The following is a 15220-nucleotide window of genomic DNA, read 5'->3' as shown; positions in this document are numbered from 1 at the left end:
GGCTTTAGGGTTGGGTGCAAATTGCTAACATGTGTCACCTTAAGTCTTTGCTATACTTTATGATGAAATCATTCATGAAGAAATACTTACTACTTTTTGTGATCTACTAAAATAAATATTTTATTTTAATAGTGGATGACATATAGTAAAACGTTTTTATGTATGAGAGTAACCACTGGTGAACTGGCTGCCTGTCTAGAATATAAAACTGAGGGGTGACGTGTGAAACCCATCAATCATCTCATTTGTCTATAAGCAACAACAATAACACTTGAAGCTGGACAAGCACAAACTTCTATAGGATGTCAATAATATGGTTTATGTCAAAACAAAGCAAAACAAAATACTATGGTCTTTATAATACTTTAAGATGAAATGTAGAATAAGACTAAAAATCTTTTCCATGAGTCAAAGATTTACTGATTATATCAGGGCAAAGAACTGGAAGTTGTGGAATTTAAAGATGAATTTTCTTTGACAAAAGGATGGGGTGGGGGTGGGGGGTGTTGTGACTCAGTGGTGGAGTGCTTGCCTAGTACATGTGAGGCACTGGGTTCAATTCTCACCACCACAGAAAAAAATTAATAAAAATATCTTATCCATCTTCAACTAAAAATATTTTAAAAAAGAAAAAAGAAAAAGGAAAACAACTCCAAACGTGTGGTCCTCTTTTCTGCTGGCTGTGACTGTTCCAAGTGTGCTACCCAGCAGAGAGGAGACTTCTCGCTTTCCCTCTCTCCCACTATTATCTTTCAGGTAAAGGTAATATTTTAATAATGAGATAAGAAAATAATCATGCTTTAAAAAGAATCACGTTGTGGGGAAAACATTTTGAAAAATGGCATTTGGACTATTCCATTATCAAGTGATTAATTGATTGATTTTTATCTTTTGTTTTTTTGTTATCTTTTGGAATTGAACCCAGGGGCACTTTATCACTGAGCTGTGAAAACTTCCCGTTTTCTTTTTTATTTTGAGACAGAGACTCGCTAAGCTGGTTAGTGATAGACCCAACCTGATCTTTTCTTAAAATTGGGAGCCATCTCACCACAAAGCCATGAAAAGCTAATTTCGGCTTCACTATAAATTACTACAAATTCTGAACCTGCTTGGAATGCCTGCCCGTGCCTTGAACTCACTCATGCCTGGCTCTCTGACCAGATAGCAGCCCTCTCTGAAACTTTAGTGACGCCTCACAAATCTTGGCCTTCCCTGGCCAGATAACGACCCTCTCTGAGGCTCTAATGACCTTCATAAATTCTGATGTTGGGGCCAGCAAAAATGTAAACTACCATTTGTGTTATGCTCTTCAGAGTTTTGTTATCTGTAACTCCCCTTTGTGTAACTTTCTGGGCCATAAAGCTGGGCGCCAGGAAAGCTGCTATCTTGTTCCCGAGGTTTTGGGTGGGAGAGGCAGCCCTGCCAGTCGAAATAATAAGCTTGCTTTAATTTGATTTTAATTGGAGTCAGTGGTCTTTTCTTGCGTCCTGGTCTAACAGTTAGGGCCTCACTAAGTTGCTGAGGTTGGCTTTGAACTTGTGATCCTCCTGCCTCAACTATCTAAATTGTTGGGATTATAGATGTTCACTACTGCACCTGGATTATCATGTGATTTTAATGCCAAGATCAAATGTCAGTGTCATTTATACTTTCCTCGGTCGTAGTCTGCAAAGTTTAGAAGCATACTTTTAAACCCATTTTATAAATTGCAAGTGCACAATCTCCAGACTTTTTAAAAAATCCTATTTGTTCAAAATATTTGCAAGAACAACCAATGAAAACCTCATTGAGAATATTGGCCTCATGAACAAAAAAAAGAGATTTTCTATGGAATTTTACATTTGTAAATCAGTAATAGCATTCTAATGAGAATTATGATTTAGTAGATGCAAAGATTGAGTTTTTCTATTTATCTTTTTATCTTTATCTTTATAACCTGCCCCAGTGGTACTGGGGATTGAACCCAGGGGTCCTCTACCACTGATCTATACCCTCTGCCCTTTTCATTTTTGTTTTGAGACAAGGTCTCCTTAAGTTGCCCCATATGGTCTTGAACTTACATCCTCTTGCTCAGCCTCCCCAGTAGTTGGTATCACAGGCATGCACAATTCTGCCTGGCTGGGATATTTTAAAAACAAAACAAAACAAAACAATAAAAGCCACTAGAACCCAGTGTTGACATTAATTGAACTTAAAAGCATACTTTCTAGTCTCATAAAATATTAAACTAAGATTTATTAAGGTCATTTGTAATTATGTGGTTCTCATTAGATGATTACAAAGAACTTAAAAGTGAAAGGAAAAAGGTATATTGTGTCACTTATTAAAAATAATTTAAAATTATTGTCTTATTTTTACCACATCCTTTAACATTTCCCAATGTCCTTCAAAATATATATTAGCATAGTCTCAGTGCATGTACTTTATAAATAAATTATAAACATCAGGCTGTGAGGTAGAAGGAATAAAACTCGATGCTGAAGCAACTATGTGAAAGCAGATGGCATGCATGAGGATACATGAGGTGCTCACTAATGAATAGTTTCCTTTTCCTCCTCGGTGACTAATTTGGTGAAAGGGACATCGAATGAAGTGTGGCTCTCAAATGTGGCCTGGGTGCCAGGTGGTATCATTCACTAAGACTGGAAATACAGCAGCAGGTTCTTTCCTGAGAGTTTGGGTATGGACAATTTCCATGGGAACCGCTAGTGGAGATGTTCCCCAGGAAGTGACCATCCCCAGCTCTGGAGCATTCTTAGCTGAAGAGGGTGTTCAAGAATTGTTACAGGACAGACAGGAGGTAGTAAAACCCAACGGAGTGGCAGGGATCCCCAAGAACGGATCAGTAGAGTGAGCGAGGGGGTTGACACAGTGGGACCCCAGGGAACACCACAAGAAAAGCCAGGCCTTGGAGGCCTAGAAGCCACAGGCCCCCAGATATAGCTCGTGCTAGTGTCTTTGGGAAGGAGGGTGGGGGGCAGGGAGGAGTGTCAGCGGGCTCTCTCCCTTAGGAGATCGCATTCTCCAAACGTTCCAGGAAGGAGGGCGTGGTCAGCAGGCTCAAGTGCTGGAGAGAGGTGAGCGAGGGAGGCACCTATTTGGCAGCCAGGAGGTCATTCCGGACTTTGAGGGGCGGGAGTAGAAGCCTGGCAGCAGAGTTGGAGAGCCAGGGAGGGAGGGGCGGGAAGGTGAAACAAGTGACCAGACGGACACCTGGGAGAAAACGGATGCTTGCGGGTCGGTTCAACTACAGGGAGTAAGTCACCTGTGTGGGGGCAGAGACCCCTCGAATCTCGCCTTGGAGAAAGTTCTGGCTGGGAGGAGAGGATGCCAGGCAAACCCGATCGCCGAACCGAGCGGCGTTGGGTGGCAGCGGAGGCGAGGAGGGGGATCCTGGCTGGCTCTGACCCGTGGCTGCGGCGGTGGCCCAGCAGAGCCCAGGCGGCGCCGGGCGCGCTTCCGGCGGGGGGACTGGGCTGCTGCCGCACCCCTGGCACTCTCAAGTTTCCTGTTGGCAGCGCCGCGGGGAGCTTCAGGTAGCCGCGGGCAGGCCTAATTGGCGGGCAGCGGCTGCCAGACCGGCGCCCCTCCGCTCCCGGCTTCTCGCTTCTCCTCCGCTCCGCGCCCAGGTAGGGCACGACTAGGGCGGCGCGCCTTGCTCGCTGGCTGCTTCCCTGCGGAGGCGGCCCTCGCTCCACCCGCAGCGACAGCCTCGGGGGCTTTGGAGCCAGGGCTCGGTGGCGCAGCACCTTCGTGAAGCTTGGCCCCCGCCCCTGCCACTGGCGCGCTGCGGGCTCCTGCGGAGCGCGGGCCGGACCGCGGCCTGGCCCGGCCCGAGCCCGCCTGGGAGGGCTTCATTGCTCCTCAGCCCGGCTCCGCGGCGCTAGCTGTGTGCCCTGCCTAGCGTGTCACCTGCTCTCCAGCTCTGCAACCGCCTCCCCCCTCGGGCCCAGGCATGGCCCTGTCCTCCGAACCTGGTGAGTGCACGCGATGCTGCACTGCTGACCTTGGGCCGGCTCCCTGTGGCCCCTGCAGCCCAGGCCGGGAGTCCTGAGTGCTCCAGGGTCGCGACCTCGGCTTGTGGCTTCCCATCCCACAGTGGTGGCATTGCTGACCTCAGGCTTATCCCCTGCCCTATCCTTGCCTATGTTCCCGCCCCTTTCCTGGAGGTGGCCTGGACTTCAGCGGCCCCAGGTGAGCTAGCTGCAGCATCCCTGATTCCTGGAGGCCTAGATTGGATTCTCAAGATTTAGGGAAATTAAAGGTCCTGGGATATGCTGCCACTTAAGTGTCTGGACAAGTTTCTAGGTGCTTGAGACCTGCCGGATGTGGGCAGCTGAGGTGGACTCTACCTGGCGGCATGGAATGGACAGGATGATGAGTCGTTTCATTCTTCCTTCTGGCTTTCTGGGGGTAGCCTTGTTTTATGGTAGTCTGCTTTCTGCCCTTGAACTTCCTGGTAGCTGCTTTGCCAGCAGAGCTGCTAATGGCTGGTCTAGGCTGGCAGTGGCCTCTGATGTGAGTTATGAGAGTTCCTGGAGTAGGAGAGGCTTGCTAACCAACACGTCCCTGAACTGTTTGTGACTGGAACCTTTCTGACTACAAATAAGCAAAGGAGCTGGGTGAAAGCTGGCAGCATTAGGAGGGATTTCAGCATGGCCTTGAGCCCTGGTTGGCTATTCCCCCGGAGGGAGTGACAAACATTTGGCCATCTTCAGGGAAAAGCTGACTGCAGCTGGAACCTGCAGAGGAGAAATTTATCCTCTGGCTGTGAAGCATCCATGCTGAGTGGCAGTGGAGCCCCTGAGCCAGACAGCTTCTGTCAGCTCCTACTTCTCAGAGTGTTTACAGAAGGCCCGGGGGTAGTTGGTCTCTTTTGGCTGCTACTCCGAGGGGCCTGACTTTCTCTGGAAATGATAGTAGGGCACTACCCTCTCTGGAATTATGGCTCTTGTGTGGTTGGGGCATTGGGAGACCCTCTGAACTTTTAGTCCCTTTTAGCCCAGGCTCAGTCACTTGATCCTGGATAATTGTTGAGCTGCTCTCACCCAAGACAAGAAGTTCTTTGAGATATGTGAGTTGTTTTTCTTGCCCTTGCACTTGCTGGATCACTCTTCAAGGTGGTCTTAACATCAGTCTCAGATCTTGATAACATTATGGGCAGACAAATATAGTTTTAGGGTTAAGTGGGGAGATACATTATTTTTTCTCCATAAGCTGCTCATTGGCTTTCCTGGTTCTTCCACCAAGCAGATTAATTGTTAGTTCTTCCACATCTTGACTGCATATTCAGGACAAGAGACAATAGTAACTGTTTCTAATGGTGATGAGGAACTGATTAAGGAATGGGAGGGGGCACACATGGTTGGAATCCTAGATGTGTAGAATTACCAAGAAGTAGCATTCATAGAGGAGAAGGCTGTTCCTCCTTCTAACCTAGCTTCACATTTAAACATGGCTTCCTTCTTCCTGTACCCAGGTAGGAACTTGGGAGAGTACCAGGCCCAATTGTGCTTGATAAGTAATACTAAATGAAAAGATTCAGTGTCTAGATTAAACTTTATGCTTATTTTCCCAGTTGAAATCTCTTTTATCTGATGAAATGATGATAAAGATAATGATGTTGACAGCTAATGCTTACAAAGCACATACTCTGAGCCAGGTACTAGTCTAAGCACTTTACATATGCTAATTTGTCATGGCAACCCATGAGGCTGGTATTTTTATCATTCTTCTTTTATAAGGAATAAAACTGCGGCACAGAAAGTTTAATCACTTACTTGAAGTCATGCAACTAAGTGGTGGAATGAGATTCGAACCCAGGAGATTGCCACTGTACTGATCTGGAGTTGCCATAGGTAGATTCCTGTACAAAGCTTATTCACTTACTTGTGTTTTATACAATAGTTTATTCAACAAATATGTATTGAGTGCCTGCCATATTCCAAGCGTGGGGATATAATTGTGAATGAGACAGACAAAATTTGTTGTGGAGTTCATATTGAGCAGAAAAAACCTCTTTGCCCAAGTCCTTGTGTAAGTCACGGGCATCTCAGGAACAAGAAGGGAAACGGACCACTCTAGGCAAGCCTGTGCCTCTCTTTCCCAATGAGACATACATAATTTGATTCCAGCCTTTCTGGTCTTTTAAGGGCATGTAAGTGATAAAAGTGAATGTAGCCTGGTTTCCCAGGCAGGGGATACAGCCTCTGAGTCTGATTATTAAATATTGACCTGATGTCCATTCAATAGGGAAGTAAGGCTTAGGACTTGGGACCAGTGTTCTTTAGCCTAGGGAAACACCTGGGCCTCAGGGAATAGCAACATGTTAGGCTCTAGGTGGAATCATGAGGTCCTGAGCAGAGCTTGCCCTCCTGAAATAGAGCTCTAGTTTGCTCCTAAATGGGCCCTATTCTAGAAGGTGTTCCATCATTTAGCTCCAGCAGGACCCTTAGCTGTTGCTATACCCAGTGTCATCTGATGGAGCTGCTACCTGTCTCTGTCTAGACTCGATGGAGTTGAATCTGTTAGTAGAAATTATGCATGAATCCTCATGGTGGAACTGTGGAATGCAGTATTTTCCAAGCCTTCTGTCCTTTTAGGTTCCACAGACTGAACTTTGTTTAGACTAAGGCTATCTAGGATCTCATTAAAGGTACAGAATAAAATGCATTGGACTTAGACCCATGGTTTAGGATGCTCCCATCACACTCTCCACCTGATCTTTCCTTTCCCCCAAAACACCAGCAGAAGAAATCGTTTGTCTCCTCCCTTCTGGCAGAACAACACTAAGGGCTTGGATATTATTTTTCTCTCAGGCTGTAAGCCCGTTTAATTATTTAATGAATAAATATTACCCTCCTTGTAGCCTGCTGATTGTAACGTTTATGAAACAGCTGTGAGGACAGGTGGATCGTAATCTCTGGGTAGCCAAAGCCCAGCAGCAGCCTGAGGATCATGTGTCAACCCTGTAATCCTGCTCTGTGCTCACAGGAGTTATGATGTGGGCTCAGCAAGGCACAACATCTCGATTGGACATGAGGAGGTGACTCAGGCCCAAGTCAGGGCTACATCTAGCTTCTCGGTAAACAGCTGACCCATTCTTTCTGGGCTCTTCTCCCCAGGATTTCAACAGCACCACCGAAATAGCCATTTTGCTCATGGTTATTTCCCAGACGCACACAATTTGTCGAAGTCACTGGAAGGCCAATGTGCCTCCTCTGAGGCCTCCCCATTCTCCTAAAAGGCAGACTGAAAGGATGCAGAGCTTTGTGCCCGTGATGCTGTTTTAATCCATCCTGCTTGGCTTCTGTGGGTCACTTGAGGCAGGCTCCACCTTCCCCTGGAGAATGGCAGAGTCCAGCCAGCTCAGGAGGCTGATCAGAGCTGGAGCCCACATAAGAGGCAGTAAGAAGGGAAGGGTGCAGGGCGTGGGCTCAGGTGGGCCAGGTGGACATATTTCTTCCGTGTGTGTGTGTGTGTGTGTGTGTGTGTGTGTGTGTGTGTGTGTTGGAGCTCTGTCAGGCTGGCCTGTAATCTGTGATGTGTGGTTTCTTTCAGGTAAGAAAAGGATGTGTAGGGATGGGCTTGCTGCTTTTATCCCTGTGCTGTCCCTGTGCTGGGGCTTTCCCCTCTTCTGAGACTGTCCTTCCTGGGCCAGGAGGAAACAGTTCACGGGGCCTTTCCTCTTTTAGAGGAGGAGGGGAGGGAGGCCCTGGTATTGGCAGTTGGGCTCTGAGTTCCTGCTCCAGTCCTGGGGTGCCGTCAGGAGGGTTGGTTTGGGGGTGTCTTCTGAGAGAAGACAGGGCAGGCTGTGCCATAGAAGAAACCCCTTGGGGAGATGGGCCTGTCTCCAGGTCAGGCCTGAAGTGGGTTTCAAAGCGGAAGCTGCAGGGGGTGATGGTATCTCACTGCTCCTCGGCTTTCAGGAGGATCTGGGCGTTAGAGAGAGGCGGTGGCTTATCTTCTGTGGTTGCTCAGGACGGCTGAATGTGCTGCTGTGGGTAGTGGCTGCTTTATTTTCTTCTGTGGAGGACTGGGAGCTGGGCCAGGAGACCACATTCATACTACAAGCTTGGATAACCGGCGTTACCTGGGGCCTTTAGGGCTCTTGAAATTTTCCACTCGCATTTTGTATTCACGGGAGAATTTCCAGCCCAGACTTTTCCTGCTCACAGATATGCAAAGCAGAGACCTCCCACCCCAGCAGCGGCAGGCAGGACCCAGCTAGCTGCTCTTACACTGACTCAGCGCAGCCTCCAGGGCAGCACTAGCACCTGGCCGGAGGACATCGTTGCCTGTGTGATCCCCAGGATCAGTCATGGAGTCTCCAGAGCCGGGCTCAGGTCTGTGTCATGGGTTCTATCAGAGAGCATCTGGCAAAGGCAGGAAACAGCTTCATTTGTGTAAGGAGGAGATTTCAGGGTCACTGTGCTGCTTTTCTGGAGGGGCTCTAGTGCTATGCAAATTTACTGTTTGTTGAAATTGGTGGCATTTTTAGAGCTTTCTAACTTCGGGACATTTCTTTATGCTCATCAGAGGGTGTCATATGCAACAAGAGATAAGCTGTATCACTAGCTGACCGATGCTGGTGAATTCACAGTTAAGTCTCGCACGACTGCTGGCTTCAGCTGACAAATGGTTGAAGGCCAGACACTATTAGGCAGCTGGAGCTGAACTCTAGTTGGCATCTGCAGAGTGGTCTTTCCTTGGCAGGCCTGGCCTGGCAGGTGTCAGGAGGTCTGAGGGGGGTTTGAGTTCTGTCAGGAAGGTTGGCAGGTGGAGTTGTCTGTCTGGAATGTCTAGGAGACAGCATATATGTGGTAGGCTGCAAGGCCCACTGATGTAGTGCATGGATTCCCTACTAGTGACAGTTGTTTAAGACACTGCCGTGGTTCCCATGAGCTCTGTGAAAGAAAGACTTCCTTGGGAAAATGCTACTCCATGATCCTGAGGTCTAACATGCCTTATGAACCTGGGTGGAGGGCCTATGGAACACAGTATCTCCCCAGTATTTGATAGCAGGTCCTGTTTTTCTAGCAACAGGTATCAACTTCTCTTGGGGCCCAGTTTGATTTCAACTATTTAAGCTAAAGTAAAAGGAGGAGATCTTTTATAGAAAGATGCATCCTGAAAAGTATGTTTGAATTAACTTGAGCAAGCTGAAAATGCTTCAGGGACAAAGATGGCAGACTCTGGTGTAAGAACCCTTAGACATAAAGGACCTTCCCCCAAATAGCCCATTCCTGAGACAACCTGCTGGGGAATGTGTGCATTTGTGGGGGTGGAGTGGGCGGGAAGGTGGTGGTGGGCAGCTTCCATGCAGGGCAGGAGCTTAGGCAGAGATGAATCTCAATGGTACAAATCCCTTTGGTCTGGCCTCTTTCCATGTCGGGTAGGCAGAAGAGGTCCCTGATTGCCAAAACTTGCTAGAATAAGATCACGGTTTATTTTTACTGTGTCCCCCCACCTTTTAAAATAAGGTCTTAAATCTAATCATTTTTCTTTCTGTTCTTTCTGTGTTTTTTAAAAAAGTGACATTATTAGAGCATTAATTATCAAAATAAGACAGCCTTACACATAGGCCATCCTGTCATCTGCTCATTTTGAACATGTCTCTCCCTTGCAGCCCCTGTCCATAAGGGGATTCACTTTTATACCATCATAATCAAAGCACAGGTAAATTTTCAGGCATTAATGTTTTTATTTACTATTATCTCACAAGATTTTTTTAGAATATGATTCAGTGTCCTCATAATGATAATATTGGTAGCTTAACAATTTTTTCAAGTGTGTATGCTTTAATTTGGACATTTTAAAGGTCTTTACATAAAGAGTACAGCTAATGAACTTTGTACTTTTTCTTTTCTTCAGATTCTTAGAGAAATTTCTAGAAGTGGGATTACCAGTCAAACAATGTGGGTGCTTTGTGACATTTGCTGCCCTTTATTTGGGCCTGTCTACTTCTGAAATGTGATGTGAGGACTTGGAATGCTGCACTTGACCCATGGACTTGGAGTTGAGGGGTGGTGGGGGTATAGCTTTTCCTGGCCTGACTGTGCCTCCTGTGCCTGGTTCTTTATGCTGTTCCAGCATCCCCCCATTGGCTTCTCTGAACCTCTGTTCTGATGACCTCTAGCTTCCCCTTAACTCTGCAATTAGAACATGGCAGTCTCCACAGTCAACTCTGTTCCTCTTGTTCTTTGAAGAGGCCAGACCTCTGCTGTCTGGGTCTGCTCCCTAGACCAGCAGAGTTGCGTGCTGTGGTGGCTCTTCCTCACCAGCTCCCTCCTACCCAACTCCCTTAGGGAAAAGGAGGCCTGAGAAAGTCATGTCCCTGCGTGTGGAGGGAAGAGAAAATTGGTTTCAGAGTCAAGGGGCCCACAGACACCGCTCTAACTGCCCATTATAGCCTACTTTCTTCCTTCCTGTCTGTGTCATGAATTAGCCTCACATGCCACAGAGAAGACCAGCACAGTAAGCCTCCCCAGGCACCGGAAACCTCTCCGGTACCTGGAATTATACCACTTAGAACTGAGAGGGCCTTAGAGACCATTTAGTCCTGTCGTTTAATCTCAGATAAGAAAATTACGAGGCCAGAGAATGACTGTCCTGAGATGGCCCAATGAGCCCCTTTCCCTGGAATTAATTTCTTCCTCTTCCTGCCTCACCTTTGTCTTGTCTGTCAACAAAATCACTTCTTTTTTTTTAAACCAGACTTAAAGAAACAGTGGTAATAGGTGGACAGGAAACTCCCCTTTCAGAGTTGCTCCAGGAGAAGGTGGCTTGTTGAAAATTGGCAGAATTTGCCCATTGCAAGGTGTTGTGATATTTGGGGAGCATGAAGAGTCCCTGTCCTGCACCTGAAGGAACACAGAGTAGCAGCACTGCATAGTGGTTAAGGACATAGATGGACAACTGGGGGCTTGGGTTCAGATCCGAGGACAGAAGAGAGAAAGTTTGAGAAAAGCACAGACCTCTGCCAACTTATCGCAGGTGTGACCCTGAGAGAGGTCGCTCTATGCCTTAATTTTCTCATCTGTAAAATAGCAAAAAATATTAACTTAGATAATAAATATAAAATGCTTGGCAGACTGTACATAATAAGTGCTGTATAAGTGTTTGTAAAAGTAAAAAAGCAAAGAAAGAAAAGAAAAAGAAAGCATCCAGGTGATGAGAAAAACTTCCAGTGTCAGAGAGTTGGATAGGAAAAGTTTCTTTGAGGAAGTGAGTTTTCAGCTGGGTGAAGCATCCCTGTTCAAACATTAACTTTATTTGCTGTGTCTTATTAGACAATTCTGGAGGTTTTGAGGGACCATAAACTGTGATAGCAGATTCTTTCTTAGCAGCCAAGTTCTCATTTTATGAATTGTAGAAGGCAGCTTTGGATTTACCAGGGCTCTGCTGTAATCTTGTGGGGCTATAAGCTCATTGTGAAACCCCGTGAGTTTTGGACTTTCTTCCTGGAAGAGGGGGAGTAAAGTTTGGTTAGTGCTGCATTCCTAATAACTTCATAGACTGGAGGAGGGATGTTCTGAATTCTCCCCCGCCCCTACTTAGTCTTGGAAGCAAAGTCAGGAGGGCAGGCCTGCCATGTGCTGCAGATTCCCTAAGATCAGGAAAATGGGAATACCTAGTTGAATAGTTCATTCTCTGACGTCTGAGTGTTTGCTTTTCCATGAAACATGAGTGGCTCCATCCGCTTCACCCTTGATCACTTATGGAACTGATTTTGAAATGTGGCCTGCTGGGTTTGATCTGGGAATTCCTGGGTTGACAGCTGACCCAAGGATCAGGTGGAACTAGTCCTCACTTCAGTGCCTTCTGGCCCCCCACAGTGGGGACCCAGGACATCCAGTAACACATTAGACTCACGCTCTTCTTCTTTCTTTGCTAGCCGAGATGCCGCGACAATTCCCCAAGCTGAACATCTCTGAAGTGGACGAGCAAGTCCGACTGCTGGCTGAGAAGGTGTTTGCTAAAGTGCTACGAGAAGAGGACAGTAAAGATGCCCTGTCCCTCTTCACTGTCCCTGAGGACTGCCCCATTGGCCAGAAGGAAGCCAAGGAGAGGGAACTACAGAAGGAGCTGGCGGAGCAGAAGTCTGTGGAGACTGCAAAAAGGTTTGTCCAGGACTTGGCGTTCATGTCCTGAGGCGTGGTACCCTGGGGAGCTGGCTTGTCCCTGGGCTATGTTGATTTCTTAATCAAGACTACTTACAAACCACTTATTTATTGAAGGTGGTCTTGGTGCTTCTGTTGAGTGGAAAAGATGAAAAAACACTCTTTCTTTGCTACTATTTAATAACAAATGACGTGTGGAAATACACTCTGCTTCCAAATGGTATTTCCCTTTTCTTTTTGGAAATTTAAGGATTTCTTGGGAAACACCAATTTTTATATATCTTTTCATCACTGGACACTTGTTTGCATTTCTTGTTAAGGTGGCTCCCTGATTGCCAGGTGCTGTACCGGGACTGCAGATATAGCAATGCACAGTAGAGATATAGCCCCCACCCTGTAGAACTTACAGTGGGTCCAGATAATAACTAACTGAACAAATTAATAAAAGTATTACAAGTTATGATAGTTGCTGTATCAGTCAGGGTCCAACCAGAAAGACAGAAACAATTTGAGTATAGGAAATAGGATTTGGGTGCAAGGAATTGGTTACATGGGTAGTAGAGAACGGAGGAGCCAAATGGGGGAGAGGGGCAGCCTGGAGATGAAAGGCAGTAGGGGCGGCCACCACCAGACAACTTAGAGAGACAACCTAGGCTGGAGCCTAGGGTGGGGTCACCCGGGGAAGCTAGCACTGGGTTGGCCTTTCCAAAGGGAACTGGAGCCAAGAAGGAGACCCAAGAGCTGCATCCCGAAGCAGAGGTGGAGGCAGGAGGTACCATACATGGCTCTACTCTTCCTGAAACTTCCAGGTTTCTCCCAGTGGCTGCATTGGCCAGACCTAGGCCAGCAGCCAGATGACACCCCTGGGAAATAGGAGAAGGAATGGATCTGAGGACAAACAGGCCTAGGATCAGCATGAGAGCCAGGAAGGAGATGAAGAGGGAGGGAGAGAGGGAGGGTAGGATAGAGAGACTTTTATTAGACTGGGTAGTAAGGATGAGTTACTCTAAGGAGGTGACACTTCAAGGCTGCAAAGGATCTAGCTATGTATGGAGTCAGGTGCGGGCAGAGGCCCCAGGTATCTTCAAGGAGGCCCACGTAGTTAGCGGCCTATTGAGAGACAGGCCTTACCCTGCTGCTAGAAGGGTGGCAGGCTGGCTTATCAGACTGGCTTTGTGCTCCCAGATCAGAAGTTTGGATCTTAGGCAAGTGCAATGGGAAGTCCTCATCCTTCACGGCTCATCTCACCTGGAAGAGCAAAATTAAAGCAGCAGAAAAGCCTTGAGGAAGTATCTAGTGGGGCTGTCGCCAGGTCCCCACTTGCCCAGCACATTGTAGATCTCAACAGCTGGTGTCGTGGAAATTTGAGCCCTCTCTGAGACCCAGTCAGGGATCAGACCTTTCCCAAAGCACCCCGTCATTTTAAAAGGCAAGTTCTTGCCTGTCTTGGTAGTATAGAATTTAGCACTCCCTTGACTGTTTTTGGAAGTAACAAGGTGACTGTGGGTACAGAGACAGGAACAGAGCCTTGCCCTCTGTGAGATCAGTGCTTGCCCTCTTCAGGGAAGAAGCCAGGTGGGCAGTCCCTGGCTAGCACCGTGCTTCTCCCTAGAAGGAGGAAGAAAAGCATGAGAGTAGAGACCCTTGTCCATGCTGCCCTGGCATAACACTGGGCTGTCTGCAAGAACTGAGTGCCCTGCAGGATCCTCTGTGTGTGATGAATTGAGCATTTTAGACCCTTCATAATGAGAGGGGGAGAAGTCCTGGCATTTTTTATTACCAGGAACAATAAGTGTCTGAGGCTACTTTCTATTACAGAGTGACACGGGGCCCAACATCTGCAAAAAGAGACCACTGTTCTTCTCGATTCTCAGGATAAGGGCAAAACGGAAGCTTTCTCAGTTCAAATGGTGCTCTGTGATTTCCAGAAATTGCTCTGCAGACCCCTCTTCAGAAATTTGTTCTGTCCCTTCCTTATTTGTGTCTGTCTGCCCCATGTGAGGTAAGCCCCTTGAGGAGTGTCTCTGGCTCCCACTGTCTCTCCAGGATCCATGGCCTTAGCTACATTGGTGGGCAGTGCACATCCAGCAGAGGCAAGATGCTTCCCCACCGCTACCACAACAGAGACTGCTGTGTTCTGCCACTTATTCACATGCTTTGTGACCTGAGGCAGATTAGGAAACTTCTCTGGGCCCCAGCTTCTTCCTCATGGAAGGAAGCATGGATGATGACAGTAGCTGCCTTCATGTGGTATTGTGAGAAATGAGGAAGTTAACATGCAAAAGGCTTAGGACGTGCCTGGCTCATAGTACACCATGTAAATGACAGTAAACTCTCCAGCTTCCTGCTGCTGAGAGGGCAGCAGTGGCAGCTTGCTGTTAGTTCTTACCCGGGGCAAAGTTCTGGGCGGTATGGTCTACATTTATTTTTTCATCCCCACCTGGAGCTTACTGAGTGGATATTCTTAGTATTTTGACTGTAGATGAGAAGAGTAAGGCTCAGGGAAGTTGAATTAACTTGCACATAGTTAAGTGAGCATGGGGACTGGAACCTTGTCTTTTAGCTCTAAATGCCATACCTTGGCCAGGAGACTGTCCCATCTGCAGGCAGGGTGAGTCTTTGGCTCCTTGGTGTGTGGACACTGGAATGACACTCAGTGCTGCTCCTCAGGATGCAGCTGCTGGCTTCTGAGTGGCACAACGGAAGATGGTCTCAGCTCTGCCCGTGCCCACTGGCTTCTTTTCTGAAAGGCAGCCTGGTCAGACATCCCAGTGTCACCTGGGGCCATGCATACCCAAGTTTGTCTTTTAACTTCACTGCTCACTGGAGGGGCCTTTACACAGCTTTCCAATCTTAATATTTTCACAGAGGACACCTTTTCTCCAGCAGCCTCTCCATCTGTGGCCCCTCCTTGACATTCTAGATGTGATTGGTGATATGCAGTCATCCTGCAAGGAGCCCACAGACCTGGAACCAGTAGCAGATCTCCTGATACCCAGTCTGTGGGTTTATGTTTCGAACTGTGACATAGATGGGACTTCTATTTGGAAAATCCTGCCCCTACTTAGCCTGGTGCAGTGGTATAGGCCTGTAATTCC

General features: G+C 47.4%; 1 protein-coding gene across 8 annotated transcripts in view; it reads left to right on the top strand.

The window, feature by feature from the left end:
- Nucleotides 1-2948: 2948 nt before the first annotated feature.
- Nucleotides 2949-15220, top strand: part of Ampd3 (adenosine monophosphate deaminase 3) — a 43279-nt gene continuing 31007 nt past the window's right edge. Inside the window, exons 1-2 of one of the 8 annotated variants that reach the window (XM_021727371.3) lie at nt 2949-3077; nt 11897-12122. In XM_021727371.3, the coding sequence (XP_021583046.1) occupies nt 11902-12122 (221 nt within the window). In that variant the 5' untranslated portion in view covers nt 2949-3077; nt 11897-11901. Of the gene's footprint in view, nt 3078-3117; nt 3257-3476; nt 3630-3777; nt 3978-6955; nt 7085-7161; nt 7408-7856; nt 8346-11639; nt 11796-11896; nt 12123-15220 lie in introns of those variants that run through there. The other 7 variants (XM_013359346.4, XM_013359347.4, XM_021727370.3 and 4 more) reach the window with 7 other exon arrangements.

Source organism: Ictidomys tridecemlineatus, chromosome 4 (assembly GCF_052094955.1).
Source record: "Ictidomys tridecemlineatus isolate mIctTri1 chromosome 4, mIctTri1.hap1, whole genome shotgun sequence".
NCBI lineage: Eukaryota > Metazoa > Chordata > Mammalia > Rodentia > Sciuridae > Ictidomys > Ictidomys tridecemlineatus.
This window is presented reverse-complemented; position numbering and strand designations above follow the sequence as displayed.